Below are 16,031 nucleotides of genomic sequence, written 5' to 3'. Positions count from 1 at the left end.
CATGAATACGAATGGAGACATGACGATCAGATGTCGTCATTGTGATTTGTGAATCGGCACGTGTGACGTCATGTGGGAAAAAGGATGAGAGACAATGAAGATATGGAATTGAGCCTCATTCATGTCCTACTCCCGACATGTGGCCGCGTGTGCTTGAAGCGGGCAATGTATGGACGAGCGGTTAATGGAGAGATATTTAATCTAATGGGAATGGTGTTAATGGTGTTATTAACGGTGTTATTGAGGTAAGTAATGAGACCGCAGGACGGATTCATCAGCTTCTCTCACATCGTCCTGATGTTTTTAAACCACCCGCCTCGAACCAATCCGTGCGCGTTGACGTCACTCGCTTGCATTACGTCACCCTAGATGTGACGTCTTTCAGACGCGTGTCGTCGAATGAACGCGTTGACGTTCTGCACATGCGTGGAGTCGCGCACGGAGCTCGGTGAATCGTGGGTTTTCACTCCCGACGTCGGCCCTGGGCGCCTTTTGCTTGGCAAGGCGAGAGTTTGTGATCGACGTATCGAGGGGGAGACTCGGAGCGTCCGAGGCGAGAAACACGGCGCGAACGTCTCTTCACCACCAAGTGTTCGTGCCCTGACTGGACGTGGCATTGTGCGATGGAAGGGTAAGGACGTTGTGGAGAGCCCATTTGTTTTGTTTGTTGAGTCGGTGGGACGTTGTGAAGAGCGACAGGTAAAGGCCAGGACTTTGAGAATCGACCGTTGGGCATGAGGTGTTTCGTTTCATGTTGTGAGTTGGAGTTGTTCCTGGAGAGGAAGGGGGCGGGGAGGGAGCGCTATCTCCCTGAGTTCAGGAGGAAGGATCGGGAATCGCGACCGGAGGTGGGGAGGTGGATTGCGTCGGCCCGGTATTGGCTTGGGCAGTAGGGGAAGTGAAACGTGCTTGGAAGAAACATTGGGATAGTCCCTGAGTGGGGTCATTGCTCCCGGAGGTGAGATGAGGTTTGGGGAAGGGGCAGATCCCTCCCGGAGGTGGGGTGGGCGTACGTATGGCTCCCGTAGGTGGGGGAGGAGGAGGGCGGATGGCCCGCGTAGGTGGGGGAGGAGGGGGCGGATGGCTCCCGTCGGTGTGGGAGGAGGGGGGTGGATTGCTCCCGTAGGTGGGGGAGGAGGGTGGCGGATGGCTCCCGGAGGTGGGGGAGGAGGGTGGCGGATGGCTCCCGTAGGTGGGGGATGAGGGTGGCGGATGGCTCCCGTAGGTGGGGGAGGAGGGTGGCGGATGGCTCCCGTAGGTGGGGGAGGAGGGTGGCGGATGGCTCCCGTAGGTGGGGGAGGAGGGGGGTGGATTGCTCCCGTAGGTGGGGGAGGAGGGTGGCGGATGGCTCCCGTAGGTGGGGGAGGAGGGGTGGATGGCTCCCGTAGGTGGGGGAAGAGGGGGGCGGATGGCTCCCGTCGGTGGGGGAGGAGGGGGTGGATGGCTCCCGTAGGTGGGGGAAGAGGGGGGCGGATGGCTCCCGTAGGTGGGAGAGGAGGGGGGCGGATGGCTCCCGTAGGTGGGGGAGGAGGGGGGCGGATGGCTCCCGTAGGTGGGGGAGGAGGGGGGCGGATGGCTCCCGTAGGTGGGGGAGGAGGGGGGCGGATGGCTCCCGTAGGTGGGGGAGGAGGGGGGCGGATGGCTCCCGTAGGTGGGGGAGGAGGGGGGCGGATGGCTCCCGTAGGTGGGGGAGGAGGGGGGCGGATGGCTCCCGTAGGTGGGGGAGGAGGGGGGCGGATGGCTCCCGTAGGTGGGGGAGGAGGGGGCGGATGGCTCCCGTAGGTGGGGGAGGAGGGGGGCGGATGGCTCCCGTAGGTGGGGGAGGAGGGGGGCGGATGGCTCCCGTAGGTGGGGGAGGAGGGGGGCGGATGGCTCCCGTAGGTGGGGGAGGGGGGAGGGGGGTGGATGGCTCCCGTAGGTGGGGGAGGGGGGTGGATGGCTTCCGTAGGTGGGGGGGGGGGGGGTGGATGGCTCCCGTAGGTGGGGGAGGGGGGTGGATGGCTCCCGTAGGTGGGGGGGGGGGGTGGATGGCTCCCGTAGGTGGGGGGGAGGGTGGATGGCTCCCGTAGGTGGGGGAGGGGGGTGGATGGCTCCCGTAGGTGGGGAGGGGGGGTGGATGGCTCCCGTAGGTGGGGGAGGGGGGTGGATGGCTCCCGTAGGTGGGGGAGGGGGGTGGATGGCTCCCGTAGGTGGGGGGGGGGGGCGGATGGCTCCCGTAGGTGTGATGGGGTGGGTGGATCGCCCATGTAGATGGGGGGTGGGGGGATGGCTCCCGTAGGTGGGGGGGGGGGTCGGATGGCTCCCGTAGGTGGGGGGGGGGGTGGATGGCTCTTGTAGATGAGGGGTGGGGTGGGCAGATTGCTCCCAGAGGTGGGGAGGGCTGATCGCAACCATAGGTGACGAGGTGGCCGATCCATCTCAGAGATGTGGTGGTGGTGGTGGTGGTTGTGGTGATTTTTCTTCTTCTGGAGTTGGTCAGGGGTATCCTGAAGGCTCATCCTTTTGTGCCATGTCTGGAATTGTGCATATGGAACTATTTTGTTTAAGGGAATTGTGATGATTGGAAATACCCGCTATTGAGGATAATATATTTAAGGAATGGGAAGAAGACAACCATTGAATTTACAACATAACTGGCAGAAGGCGCAGGTGTCATTGTGCATTCATGAACAGTACGAAGGTCACTTTTGAAATCGGGACTTAAAAGATGTGCTGCATTATGAATACTTCCGCTAAGAAAGGGGAACAAACTGAAAGGCTAAAATATGCACAACATCAATTTAACATGGAAAAATGGTCAAAGGTGCTTTGGACAGATGAGTATGTTTTATATTTGGGTGTAATCAAAGACGGTATGTGAGACGTAAAATTGAAACTTATGAAGAGCCTTGGATGAAGCCAACAATTAAGCACGGAGGAGGTTCAATTCAAGTTTTGGGTGCGTATCCTCAAGTGGTGTTGGAAAATTGCTGAAGATTGATGGTGTATTGACTGCAGCAAACTGTACAAACAAATTGGTGTGATGCACCAAGCTAACCCCGAGTGGTAACAGACATTTTATCAAAATAAGTGGGTATGAAAACAAGGAAACTTCTCACGATCCACAAAATGTTCTACAAAAATCAGGACATCCCAAGAATGTACCTGCAGAGGAAAGGAGGTGGTGGCCTGATGGAACTCAATCAAGTGCTCAGAGTGACGACTTTAGGATTAGCAGAGTAAGAGAAAAGCTCAACAGTCTACTGAATACAATTTGTGTACCTAACAAAGCAGAAAAGGTATCACAACAAAACAGAAAAGTCTCACAACAAAACAGAAAAGTCTCACAACAAAGCAGAACAGGTATCACAACAAAGCAGAAAAGGTATCGCAACAAAGCAGAAAAGGTATCACAACAAAGCAGAAAAGGTATCACAACAAAGCAGAAAAGGTATCACAACAAAGCAGAAAAGGTATCACAACAAAGCAGAAAAGGTATCACCACAAACCAGAAAAGGTATCACAACAAAGCAGAAAAGGTATCACAACAAAGCAGAAAAGGTATCACAGAACAAAGCAGAAAAGGTATCACAGAACAAAGCAGAAAAGGTATCGCAACAAAGCAGAAAAGGTATCGCAACAAAGCAGAAAAGGTATCGCAACAAAGCAGAAAAGGTATCGCAACAAAGCAGAAAAGGTATCGCAACAAAGCAGAAAAGGTATCGCAACAAAGCAGAAAAGGTATCGCAACAAAGCAGAAAAGGTATCGCAACAAAGCAGAAAAGGTATCGCAACAAAGCAGAAAAGGTATCGCAACAAAGCAGAAAAGGTATCGCAACAAAGCAGAAAAGGTATCGCAACAAAGCAGAAAAGGTATCGCAACAAAGCAGAAAAGGTATCGCAACAAAGCAGAAAAGGTATCGCAACAAAGCAGAAAAGGTATCGCAACAAAGCAGAAAAGGTATCGCAACAAAGCAGAAAAGGTATCGCAACAAAGCAGAAAAGGTATCGCAACAAAGCAGAAAAGGTATCACAACAAAGCAGAAAAGGTATCACAACAAGTACAGATACATTCAAAGTACACCGCCCCCATGCCGAATAATTAAATATCCGACAGCACAGCATTGTCGGGGCGCCTCCGGCGCCTGGCAATACCGCAGTGCAGCTCATTGAGGCTGCATTGGGAGGGAGAGGTGTACACTAATTGATTGATTAATTGTATAATTAAAATCAATAAAAGATTATCACAAAATATTTTCTTAATCAATTGGTTAATAGCATAACTAAACCACTAATGCTTCATCCGAAGATGTATCCTTTAGGAATTTAATTAAATAAGTCATTAATAAAAAATAAAAAAATTAATTGATTAATCAATAAATAATTAATTGATTAATAAATAAATAATTAATCGATTAATCGATGAAATGATTAATCAATAAATCAAAAATATCCTTGATAGCCACATCACTTGGTCACTCATGTCCAAATATTAGCTTCCCAGCTCAAAAGGTGCCTGAGATATTGGCCAAATGAGAAAGAAAATAAATAAATGATTAATAATGAAAATAAATAAATAATAATCATAAAAAAATTAAATTATTAACCAATTCGGTCAGAGAACACATAAACCACCATCATTTCATCAGAATCTGTAACCTAAAAAAAAAAATTTTTTTTAGTCATTAATCGAATAATTAAATAATTAATCGATTACTTGATTAATTAATAAATCAAAAATAGCCTTTGCAGCCAAATCACCTGGTCATTGGCATGTCCAAATATCAGCTTCCTAACTCAAAAGGTGCCTGAGTTAATGGTCAGAAGAGAAAGGAAATTTGATTAATTAAACAAGTACTTAATTATATATATATAAAAAAAATAACCACCTTTAGAGGCCATTTTTCCCCGCAAGCGGGGGTTGGCCTTTTTTGGGAACCGTGGTTGTTGTTGTTTTTTTTTGGTCCCCTTTTTTGAAGCAATGTTTTACGGCCGGATGCCCTTCCTGACGCCAACCCTTTTTGCCGCCTTTAACGACAAACAGGGAATTACCAGTGAACTGGTACTCAATTTGCCTCGGACCTCGGAAGGATGACAGGCTGAGTCAACCCCCCTGGCGTTAATTCAGCGATCGACAGGGATTCGAACCCAGGATCCTAGGATCCTAAGCCGGCACCCTAGCCGCTAGCCCAACACCAGGGTTAAAGTACTTAATTAATCTCTAATAATTAAATAACTTCTCAATTAATTGATTATTCAAAAAACAAAAAATAGCGTTTTTGACAAAGGACTTGCTCACTACTGTGCCGAAATTTCAGCTTCCTAGCTCAAAGGATGGCTGAGATATCGTCCGGACAAACAAACAAGAAAGAAAACAAACAAACAAACAAGAAAGAAAACAAGTACACATACATTCAAAGTACACCGCCCCATGCCAAATAATTAAATATGCTGCAGCGCGGCATTGCCGGGGCGCCTCCGGTGCCCGGCAATACCGCAGTGCAGCTCATTGAGGCTGCATTGGGAGGGAGAAAAAAAACAAAAAAACCACCTTTAGAGGCAATTTTTCCCCGCAAGCGGGGGTTGGCCTTTTTCGGGCACCGTGGTTGTTGTTGTTTTTCGGTCCCCTTTTTGAAGCAATTCACTTTTGAAGCAATTTGATTGCTTTGAAGCAATTTGAAGTGTTTTGAAACACTAATTGATTGATTAATTGTATAATTAAAATCAATAAAAGATTATCACAAAATATTTTCTAAATCAATTGGCTAATAGCATAACTAAACCACTAGTGCTTCATCCGAAGATGTATCCTTTAGAAATTTAATTAAATAACTCATTAAGAAAAAATTAAATAATTAATTGATTAATCAATAAATAATTAATCGATTAATCAATAAATAATTAATCGATGAAATGGTTAATCAATAAATAATTAATCGATTAAATGATCAATCAATAAATCAAAAATATCCTTGATAGCCACATCACTTGGTCACTGTCATGTCCAAATATTAGCTTCCCAGCTCAAAAGGTGCCTGAGATATTGGCCAAATGAGAAAGAAAATAAATGAATGATTAATAATGAAAAGAAATAAATAATAATCATTAAAAAATTAAATTATTAATCAATTCGGTCACAGAACACATAAACCACCACCATTTCATCAGAATCTGTAACTGAAAAAAAGAATTTTTTTTTTTTAGTACTTAATCGAATAATTAAATAATCGATTAATTGATTAATCAATAAATCAAAAATATCCTTGATAGCCACATCACTTGGTCACTCATGTCCAAATATTAGCTTCTGAGCTCAAAAGGTGCCTGAGATATTGGCCAAATGAGAAAGAAAATAAATAAATGATTAATAATGAAAATAAATAAATAATAATCATGAAAAAATTAAATTATTAAGCAATTCGGTCACAGAACACATACACCACCACCATTTCATCAGAATCTGTAACTGAATTTTTTATTTTTTATTTTAGTAATTAATCGAATAATTAAATAATTAATCGATTAATTGATTAATTGATTTATCAATAAATCAAAAATATCCTTGATAGCCACATCACTTGCTCACTCATGTCCAAATATTAGCTTCCGAGCTCAAAAGGTGCCCGAGATATTGGCCAAATGAGAAAGAAAATAAATAAATGATTAATAATTAATGAAAAGAAAGAAATAATAATCATAAAAAAATTAAATTATTAACCAATTCGGTCAGAGAACACATAAACCACCACCATTTCATCAGAATCTGTAACTTTAAAAAAAAAAATTTTTTTTGTCATTAATCGAATAATTAAATAATTAATCGATTAATTGATTAATTAATAAATCAAAAATAGCCTTTGCAGCCAAATCACCTGGTCTTTGGCATGTCCAAATATCAGCTTCCTAACTCAAGAGGTGCCTGAGTTAATGGTCAGAAGAGAAATTAAATTTAATTAATTAAATAAGTACTTAATTAAACGCGAATAATTAAATAACTCCTCAAATAATTGATTATTCAAAAAACAAAAAATACTGTTTTTGACAAAGGACTTGCTCACTACTGTGCCGAAATTTCAGGTTCTTAGCTCAAAGGATGGCTGAGATATCGTCCGGACAAACAAACAAGAAAACAAACAAGAAAGCAAGAAAACAAACAACCAGAGTGAAAACTGAGTACTCTTTCAGCGTGCGTCACTGCTGAGCCCCCTTCGGTGCCCGGCAATGACGATTTGCAATGCCTGGAGATGGCATAGTAAAGGAGCGGTGTACAATAAATAAATGATTAATAATGAAAATAAATAAATAATAATCATGAAAAAATTAAATTATTAATCAATTCGGTCACAGAACACATAAACCACCACCATTTCATCAGAATCTGTAACTGAATTTTTTTTTTTTTTTTTTAGTAATTAATCGAATAATCGATTAATTGATTAATTGATTAATCAATAAATCAAAAATATCCTTGATAGCCACATCACTTGGTCACTCATGTCCAAATATTAGCTTCCGAGCTCAAAAGGTGCCTGAGATATTGGCGAAATGAGAAAGAAAATAAATAAATGATTAATAATGAAAATAAATAAATAATAATCATAAAAAAATTAAATTATTAATCAATTCGGTCAGAGAACACATAAACCACCACCATTTCATCAGAATCTGTAACTTAAAAAAAGAAGTTTTTTTAGTCATTAATCGAATAATTAAATAATTAATCAATTAATTGATTTATTGATTAATTAATAAATCAAAAATAGCCTTTGCAGCCAAATCACCTGGTCATTGGCATGTCCAAATATCAGCTTCCTAACTCAAAAGGTGCCTGAGTTAATGGTCAGAAGAGAAATGAAATTTAATTAATTAAATAAGTACTTAATTAATTGCTAATAATTAAATAACTCCTTAATTAATTTATTATTCAAAAAACAAAAAATACCGTTTTTGACAAAGGACTTGCTCACTACTGTGCCGAAATTTCAGATTCCTAGCTCAAAGGATGGCTGAGATATCGCCCGGACAAAGAAAGCAAGAAAGCAAGAAAACAAACAACGAGAGTGAAAACTGAGTACTCCCTTTCAGCGTGCGTCACTGCCGAGCCCCCTTCGGTGCCCAGCAATGACGATTTGCAATGCCTGGAGATGGCATAGGAAAGGTGCGGTGTACAACAAACAAACAACAAGAAAACAAACAACCAGAGTGAAAACTGAGTACTCCCTTTCAGCGTGCGTCACTGCCGAGCCCCCTTCGGTGCCCGGCAATGACGTTTTGCAATGTCTGGAGATGGCATAGGAAAGGAGCGGTGTACAACAAAGCAAAAAAGGTATCACAACAAACCAGAAAAGGTATCACAACAAACCAGGAAAGGTATCACAACAAACCAGAAAAGGTATCGCAACAAACCAAAAAAGGTATCGCAACAAACCAGAAAAGGTATCGCAACAAACCAGAAAAGGTATCGCAACAAACCAGAAAAGGTATCGCAACAAACCAGAAAAGGTATCGCAACAAACCAGAAAAGGTATCGCAACAAACCAGAAAAGGTATCGCAACAAACCAGAAAAGGTATCGCAACAAACCAGAAAAGGTATCGCAACAAACCAAAAAAGGTATCGCAACAAACCAGAAAAGGTATCGCAACAAACCAGAAAAGGTATCGCAACAAACCAGAAAAGGTATCGCAACAAACCAGAAAAGGTATCGCAACAAACCAGAAAAGGTATCGCAACAAACCAGAAAAGGTATCGCAACAAACCAGAAAAGGTATCGCAACAAACCAGAGAAGGTATCGCAACAAACCAGAAAAGGTATCGCAACAAACCAGAAAAGGAATCGCAACAAACCAGAAAAGGTATCGCAACAAACCAGAAAAGGTATCGCAACAAACCAGAAAAGGTATCGCAACAAACCAGAAAAGGTATCGCAAAGACATGTGCTGTCTTTGTCTTTCCCTCGCGGTCCCCATGTGCTGTTTTTGTCTTTCCCTCGCGGTCCCCATGTACTGTCTTTCCCTCGCGGTCCCCATGTACTGTCTTTGTCTTTCCCTCGCGGTCCCCATGTGCTGTTTTTGTCTTTCCCTCGCGGTCCCCATGTACTGTCTTTGTCTATCCCTCGCGGTCCCTATGTGCTGTCTTTGTCTTTCCCTCGCGGTCCCCATGTGCTGTCTTTGTCTTTCCCTCGTGGTCCCCATGTACTGTCTTTGTCTTTCCCTCGCGGTCCCCATGTGCTGTTTTTGTCTTTCCCTCGCGGTCCCCATGTACTGTCTTTGTCTTTCCCTCGCGGTCCCTATGTGCTGTCTTTGTCTTTCCCTCGCGGTCCCCATGTGCTGTCTTTGTCTTTCCCTCGTGGTCCCCATGTACTGTCTTTGTCTTTCCCTCGCGGTCCCCATGTGCTGTTTTTGTCTTTCCCTCGCGGTCCCCATGTACTGTCTTTCCCTCGCGGTCCCCATGTACTGTCTTTCCCTCGCGGTCCCCATGTACTGTCTTTCCCTCGCGGTCCCCATGTACTGTCTTTCCCTCGCGGTCCCCATGTGCTGTCTTTGTCTTTCCCTCGCGGTCCCCATGTACTGTCTTTCCCTCGCGGTCCCCATGTGCTGTTTTTGTCTTTCCCTCGCGGTCCCCATGTACTGTCTTTGTCTTTCCCTCGCGGTCCCTATGTGCTGTCTTTGTCTTTCCCTCGCGGTCCCCATGTGCTGTTTTTGTCTGTCCCTCGCGGTCCCCATGTACTGTCTTTCCCTCGCGGTCCCCATGTACTGTCTTTGTCTTTCCCTCGCGGTCCCCATGTGCTGTTTTTGTCTTTCCCTCGCAGTCCCCATGTACTGTCTTTCCCTCGCGGTCCCTATGTGCTGTCTTTGTCTTTCCCTCGCGGTCCCCATGTGCTGTTTTTGTCTTTCCCTCGCGGTCCCCATGTACTGTCTTTCCCTCGCGGTCCCCATGTGCTGTTTTTGTCTTTCCCTCGCGGTCCCCATGTACTGTCTTTGTCTTTCCCTCGCGGTCCCTATGTGCTGTCTTTGTCTTTCCCTCGCGGTCCCCATGTGCTGTTTTTGTCTTTCCCTCGCGGTCCCCATGTACTGTTTTTGTCTTTCCCTCGCGGTCCCCATGTACTGTCTTTCCCTCGCGGTCCCCATGTGCTGTTTTTGTCTTTCCCTCGCGGTCCCCATGTGCTGTTTTTGTCTTTCCCTCGCGGTCCCCATGTGCTGTTTTTGTCTTTCCCTCGCGATCCCCATGTACTGTCTTTCCCTCGCGGTCCCCATGTGCTGTTTTTGTCTTTCCCTCGCGGTCCCCATGTACTGTCTTTGTCTTTCCCTCGCGGTCCCCATGTGCTGTTTTTGTCTTTCCCTCGCGGTCCCCATGTACTGTCTTTGTCTATCCCTCGCGGTCCCCATGTGCTGTCTTTGTCTTTCCCTCGCGGTCCCCATGTGCTGTCTTTGTCTTTCCCTCGTGGTCCCCATGTACTGTCTTTGTCTTTCCCTCGCGGTCCCCATGTGCTGTTTTTGTCTTTCCCTCGCGGTCCCCATGTACTGTCTTTGTCTTTCCCTCGCGGTCCCTATGTGCTGTCTTTGTCTTTCCCTCGCGGTCCCCATGTGCTGTCTTTGTCTTTCCCTCGTGGTCCCCATGTACTGTCTTTGTCTTTCCCTCGCGGTCCCCATGTGCTGTTTTTGTCTTTCCCTCGCGGTCCCCATGTACTGTCTTTCCCTCGCGGTCCCCATGTACTGTCTTTCCCTCGCGGTCCCCATGTACTGTCTTTCCCTCGCGGTCCCCATGTACTGTCTTTGTCTTTCCCTCGCGGTCCCCATGTGCTGTTTTTGTCTTTCCCTCGCGGTCCCCATGTACTGTCTTTCCCTCGCGGTCCCCATGTGCTGTTTTTGTCTTTCCCTCGCGGTCCCCATGTACTGTCTTTGTCTTTCCCTCGCGGTCCCTATGTGCTGTCTTTGTCTTTCCCTCGCGGTCCCCATGTGCTGTTTTTGTCTGTCCCTCGCGGTCCCCATGTACTGTCTTTCCCTCGCGGTCCCCATGTACTGTCTTTGTCTTTCCCTCGCGGTCCCCATGTGCTGTTTTTGTCTTTCCCTCGCAGTCCCCATGTACTGTCTTTCCCTCGCGGTCCCTATGTGCTGTCTTTGTCTTTCCCTCGCGGTCCCCATGTGCTGTTTTTGTCTTTCCCTCGCGGTCCCCATGTACTGTCTTTCCCTCGCGGTCCCCATGTGCTGTTTTTGTCTTTCCCTCGCGGTCCCCATGTACTGTCTTTGTCTTTCCCTCGCGGTCCCTATGTGCTGTCTTTGTCTTTCCCTCGCGGTCCCCATGTGCTGTTTTTGTCTTTCCCTCGCGGTCCCCATGTACTGTTTTTGTCTTTCCCTCGCGGTCCCCATGTACTGTCTTTCCCTCGCGGTCCCCATGTGCTGTTTTTGTCTTTCCCTCGCGGTCCCCATGTGCTGTTTTTGTCTTTCCCTCGCGGTCCCCATGTGCTGTTTTTGTCTTTCCCTCGCGGTCCCCATGTGCTGTTTTTGTCTTTCCCTCGCGGTCCCCATGTACTGTCTTTCCCTCGCGGTCCCCATGTGCTGTTTTTGTCTTTCCCTCGCGGTCCCCATGTACTGTCTTTGTCTTTCCCTCGCGGTCCCTATGTGCTGTCTTTGTCTTTCCCTCGCGGTCCCCATGTGCTGTTTTTGTCTTTCCCTCGCGGTCCCCATGTACTGTCTTTCCCTCGCGGTCCCCATGTACTGTCTTTGTCTTTCCCTCGCGGTCCCCATGTGCTGTTTTTGTCTTTCCCTCGCGGTCCCCATGTACTGTCTTTCCCTCGCGGTCCCCATGTACTGTCTTTGTCTTTCCCTCGCGGTTGTCAGCTCTTTCACGAGCCTCGATTCAGTATAGAAAAAAAAAACAAAAAAAAAAACAAACAAACCAGAAAAGGTATCTCCCGCGATGAAGCAAACTCCGAGGGCCTTTCACTCACTTACCGCAAGCAGGTTGGTGGTCTTTCTGTCTTCTACCGACTCCTCTCCGGCCTCGCTCCCCCAGCTCTCTCTGTGCTCTGTCCCCCAAATATTCCTACAGGTCACACAAGATCTGCCTGCAACCCTCTTGTGGTGAAACTGCCAAAATCAAGACTCTGCTCACCTTCACTCCTTCATTCCTCTTTTCTCCCACCTCTGGAACAAACTCCCTCACTCTATTCAATCCCACTCCTCCCTCCAGGTCTTTAAAACAGCTGTTCACCACCATCTCTTATCTTCCCCCATCCAAAACCTTGATCTTTTCTACCCCCGTTAATTCACCCCAGATCCACTTTTTTGAAATTCCGACTTCTTTCCTGGAAGTCCTAGCAGTCTCCATGTGTTTTATACCTCGCTTGTTTTGTGATTTGCAGATCCCTGGAGAAGGATGCAGAAAAAGTGAAGACAAAGAAAAGCGAAGAAGACCGTTCTAAGAGGATGGAATGCAGGTATTTATTGAGAGTAGGTATTTACCAGAGATTCTATTTTTCATTGAGTTTTGCTGTTCATTCAACCTACCTTTACACCAAGCTGTTGAACTCGACGCACCTTTATACCGAACTGTCAGACTCCATTCACCTTGAAATCAAGGTATTAGACTCGAACTGCATTTAAACTAAGCTGTTAGATTTCATCCTCCTTTCAACTAGCTCATATTTTAAAGTTTTTATTTGTAGCGGAGGCATTTAGTGCACATCGCCACGCTGTAAAAACGAGGTTCTCTCAACGATGGTAACGTGTGCGCTCCGGAGCAATTAGGTACTGTCTGTGCTTGCCTCCTCAAGGGGCCTACACACACCATGTTACTGGTGTGTCCGACTATTCTCCCTTGCTTTACCCCAGCGATGGTGCGGAAGAGGTGGTGGCTGAAATGGAGAAATATTCTGATATCAAAGAAGCAGGTAAAGGATTAATTATCCTTGATGTTGAGAGTATTTCTTATTTTGCATTCATTTCCTTGTCTCTCATTAGTAATGCATTAAAAAAAAAGATATTTCAAATGACAAAGACTTGTATATAGAATTATCAAGAAGTTGTTTCATAAAATTGCTCTTTTAATTGCCTCATTGTCTTAACTACACACAAGAGAATCACTTTGGATTACCCTCAAAATGCAACATATGTCGCTTCTGACTCGTCCGCACGGGAAAAGCTTCAAACCTCAAAACTTTGTCCTATACTGAGAGCCGATTAGAATGAGCCACGCTGCATGGGGAGTCAAGTAGAATGAGCCACGCTGCATGGGGAGCCAAGTAGAATGAGGCACGCTGCACGGGGAGCCAAGTGGAATAAGCTATGCTGCGTGCGGATGTGTCCAGAACGAGCCGAGCTGTGCTGTATGCAAATGCGTCCGGAAAGAGCCGATCCATGCTGCGTGCATATACGTCCGGAAAGAGCCGATCCATGCTGCGTGCAAATATGTCCGGAAAGAGCCGATCCATGCTGCGTGCAAATACGTCCGGAAAGAGCCGATCCATGCTGCGTGCAAATACGTCTGGAAAGAGTCGATCCATGCCGCGTGCAAATACGTCCGGAAAGAGCCGATCCATGCTGTGTGCAAATACATCCGGAAAGCCGATCCATGCTGCATGCAAATACGTCCGGAAAGTGCCGAGCCGTACTGCGAGTGAATGCATCTGCAATGAGCTGAGCTGTGCTGCGCTTGAATGCATCCGGAACGAGCTGAGCCGTGCTGCACACAAATTCATCTGGAATGAGCCATGCTGCACTTGAATGCATCCGGAACGAGCCGAGCCGTGCTGCGCTTGAATGCATCTGGAACGAACCGAGCCATGTTGCGCTTAAATGCATCGAACAAGCTGAGCTGTGCTGCGCTTGAATGCATCCGGAACGAGCCGAGCCGTGCTGCGCTTGAATGCATCCGGAACGACCGATCCATGCTGTGCTTGAATGTATCTGGAACAAGCCGAGCCATGCTGCGCTTGAATGCATCCGGAACGAGCCAAGCCGTGCTGCGCATGAATGTATCCGGAAAGAGCCGAGCCGTGCTGCGCATGAATGCATCCGGAACGAACCGAGCCGTGCTGCGCTTGAATGCATCTGGAACGACCGAGCCATGCTGCGCTTGAATGCATCCGGAACGAGCTGAGCCATGCGCTTGAATGCATCCGGAACGAACCGAGCCGTGCTGCACTTAAATGCATCCGGAACGAGCTGAGCCGTGCTGCGCTTGAATGCATCCGGAACGAGCCGAGCCGTGCTGTGCTTGAATGCATCCGGAACGAGCCAAGCCGTGCTGCGCATGAATGTATCCGGAACGAGCCGAGCTGTGCTGCGCTTGAATGCATCCGGCTTGAATGCATCCGGAACGAGCCGAGCCATGCTGCGCTGGAATGCATCTGGAACGAGCCGAGTCATGCTGCGCTTGAATGCATCTGGAACGAGCCGAGCCGTGCTGCGCTTTAATGTGGAGGTCTTCATGTGATATTGATTGCCATGATTGCTGTTTAAAGTACCTCCATCTGACAATCACCTGACATTCTCAATTATTATTTTGAATTCCATTTCTAAACTACTGTGGCTCAGAAGCGACAAAATAACTTTACAGAGAATTTTATGTATTTATTATTTTTTGCTGAATTGTTTGCAGAGAACTCTGATGTCCACAAGGATGATGCAGAAGTGAAGGTTCAGGTTTGTCCATTACCTGATGCCCAACCAGATAAGAACCTTGCCATCACAGCTCCCAAGAAGCATAAAAGACTGGCACATTCTGCCAGAGAGCAGGTGTGTTGATTGTTCTTCCTTTAAAATATGATACCTTGCCTTTCCTACAGAAATGTATTTTTTGGCTTTTTCTACAGAATTCTAACCTTGGTTATTGTCCCCCGTCGCACAGCGTAGCGAAAGGGGGACTATGGCTTTCCCCTCCGTCCGTGCGTGCGTGTTTGCGTGCGTGTGTGCGTAAGCGAAGGACCGCATTCAAATTTGGTGTGTGGGTGCAACCCACGTCAAAATCCAAGATGGCCGCCGCCATGTATGTCTGATGCCATGTATGTCTGAACCTTGTGAGATGAATATCTTGAAAAATAAGCGAAGTACCAATTTCTAATCTGGTGTGTGGGTGTATCTCGGCATAAGGAAGAACGCTATTGAAAATTGGGTCGTCACGTCAAAATCCAAGATGGCCGCCACCATATATATGTCAACTTTGTGAGCGAAATATCTTGAAAAATAAGCAAAGTACCAACTTCTAATCTGGTGTGTGGGTGTATCTAGGCACAAGCAAGAAGGCTGTTTAAAATTGGGTCGCCACGTCAAAATCCAAGATGGCCGCCGCCATGTATGTCTGAAACTTGTGAGATGAATATCTTGAAAAATAAGCGAAGTACCAACTTCTAATTTGGTGTGTGGGTGTATCTCGGCATAAGGAAGAACGCTATTGAAAATTGGGTCGCCACGTCAAAATCCAAGATGGCCGGCTGGCCGCCACCATATATATGTCTGAACCTTGTGAGCGAAATATCTTGAAAAATAAGCGAGTACCAACTTCTAATCTGGTGTGTGGGTGTATCTCGGCACAAGGAAGAAGGCTATTGAAAATTGGGTTGCCATGTCAAAATCCAAGATGGCCGCCGCCATGTATGTCTGAACCTTGTGAGCGGAATATCTTGAAAAATAAGTGAAGTACCAACTTCTAATCTGGTGTGTGGGTGTATCTAGGCATAAGGAAGAACGCCATTGAAAATTGGGTCGCCACGTCAAAATCCAAGATGGCCACCTCCATGTATGTCTGAACCTTGTGAGCGAAATATCATATCGTAGCATGTTTTCTGCGTCTTCCACTTTGTCAACTCACATCACTTCACCGACGGGGGACCTAGGCGTAACGCTTGTTGTATCTATTTTTATACCTTGCTCTTTCTATAGCACAAGTACACATACCGTATTTATGGACTGTTTAATTCCCCCACAATTATGTATTGGTGAATTCCTCTGGAATTTTGGATCAGTTAATTCCAAAAGAATTGACATTTTTGTAATGCATGCACATGCCCAGGCAGACACGCACGCACATAAGCAGGCAGACACGCACGCACAT

The 16,031-nt window shown here is 46.4% G+C and overlaps 1 protein-coding gene across 1 annotated transcript in view; it reads left to right on the top strand.

Annotated features, from left to right (window-relative positions):
• Positions 1-399: 399 nt before the first annotated feature.
• LOC137413036 (MYND-type zinc finger-containing chromatin reader ZMYND8) overlaps positions 400-16,031 on the top strand; it is a gene marked incomplete in the record, with an annotated part of 112,360 nt that continues 96,728 nt past the window's right edge. Inside the window, 4 exon segments of the mRNA XM_078767348.1 lie at positions 400-631; positions 12,343-12,417; positions 12,812-12,870; positions 14,580-14,716. Coding sequence (XP_078623474.1) covers positions 624-631; positions 12,343-12,417; positions 12,812-12,870; positions 14,580-14,716 — 279 coding nt within the window.

This window comes from Myxine glutinosa, chromosome 13, assembly GCF_964187855.1.
Source record: "Myxine glutinosa chromosome 13, kmMyxGlut1.1, whole genome shotgun sequence".
Classification (NCBI taxonomy): Eukaryota; Metazoa; Chordata; class Myxini; order Myxiniformes; family Myxinidae; genus Myxine; species Myxine glutinosa.
This window is presented reverse-complemented; position numbering and strand designations above follow the sequence as displayed.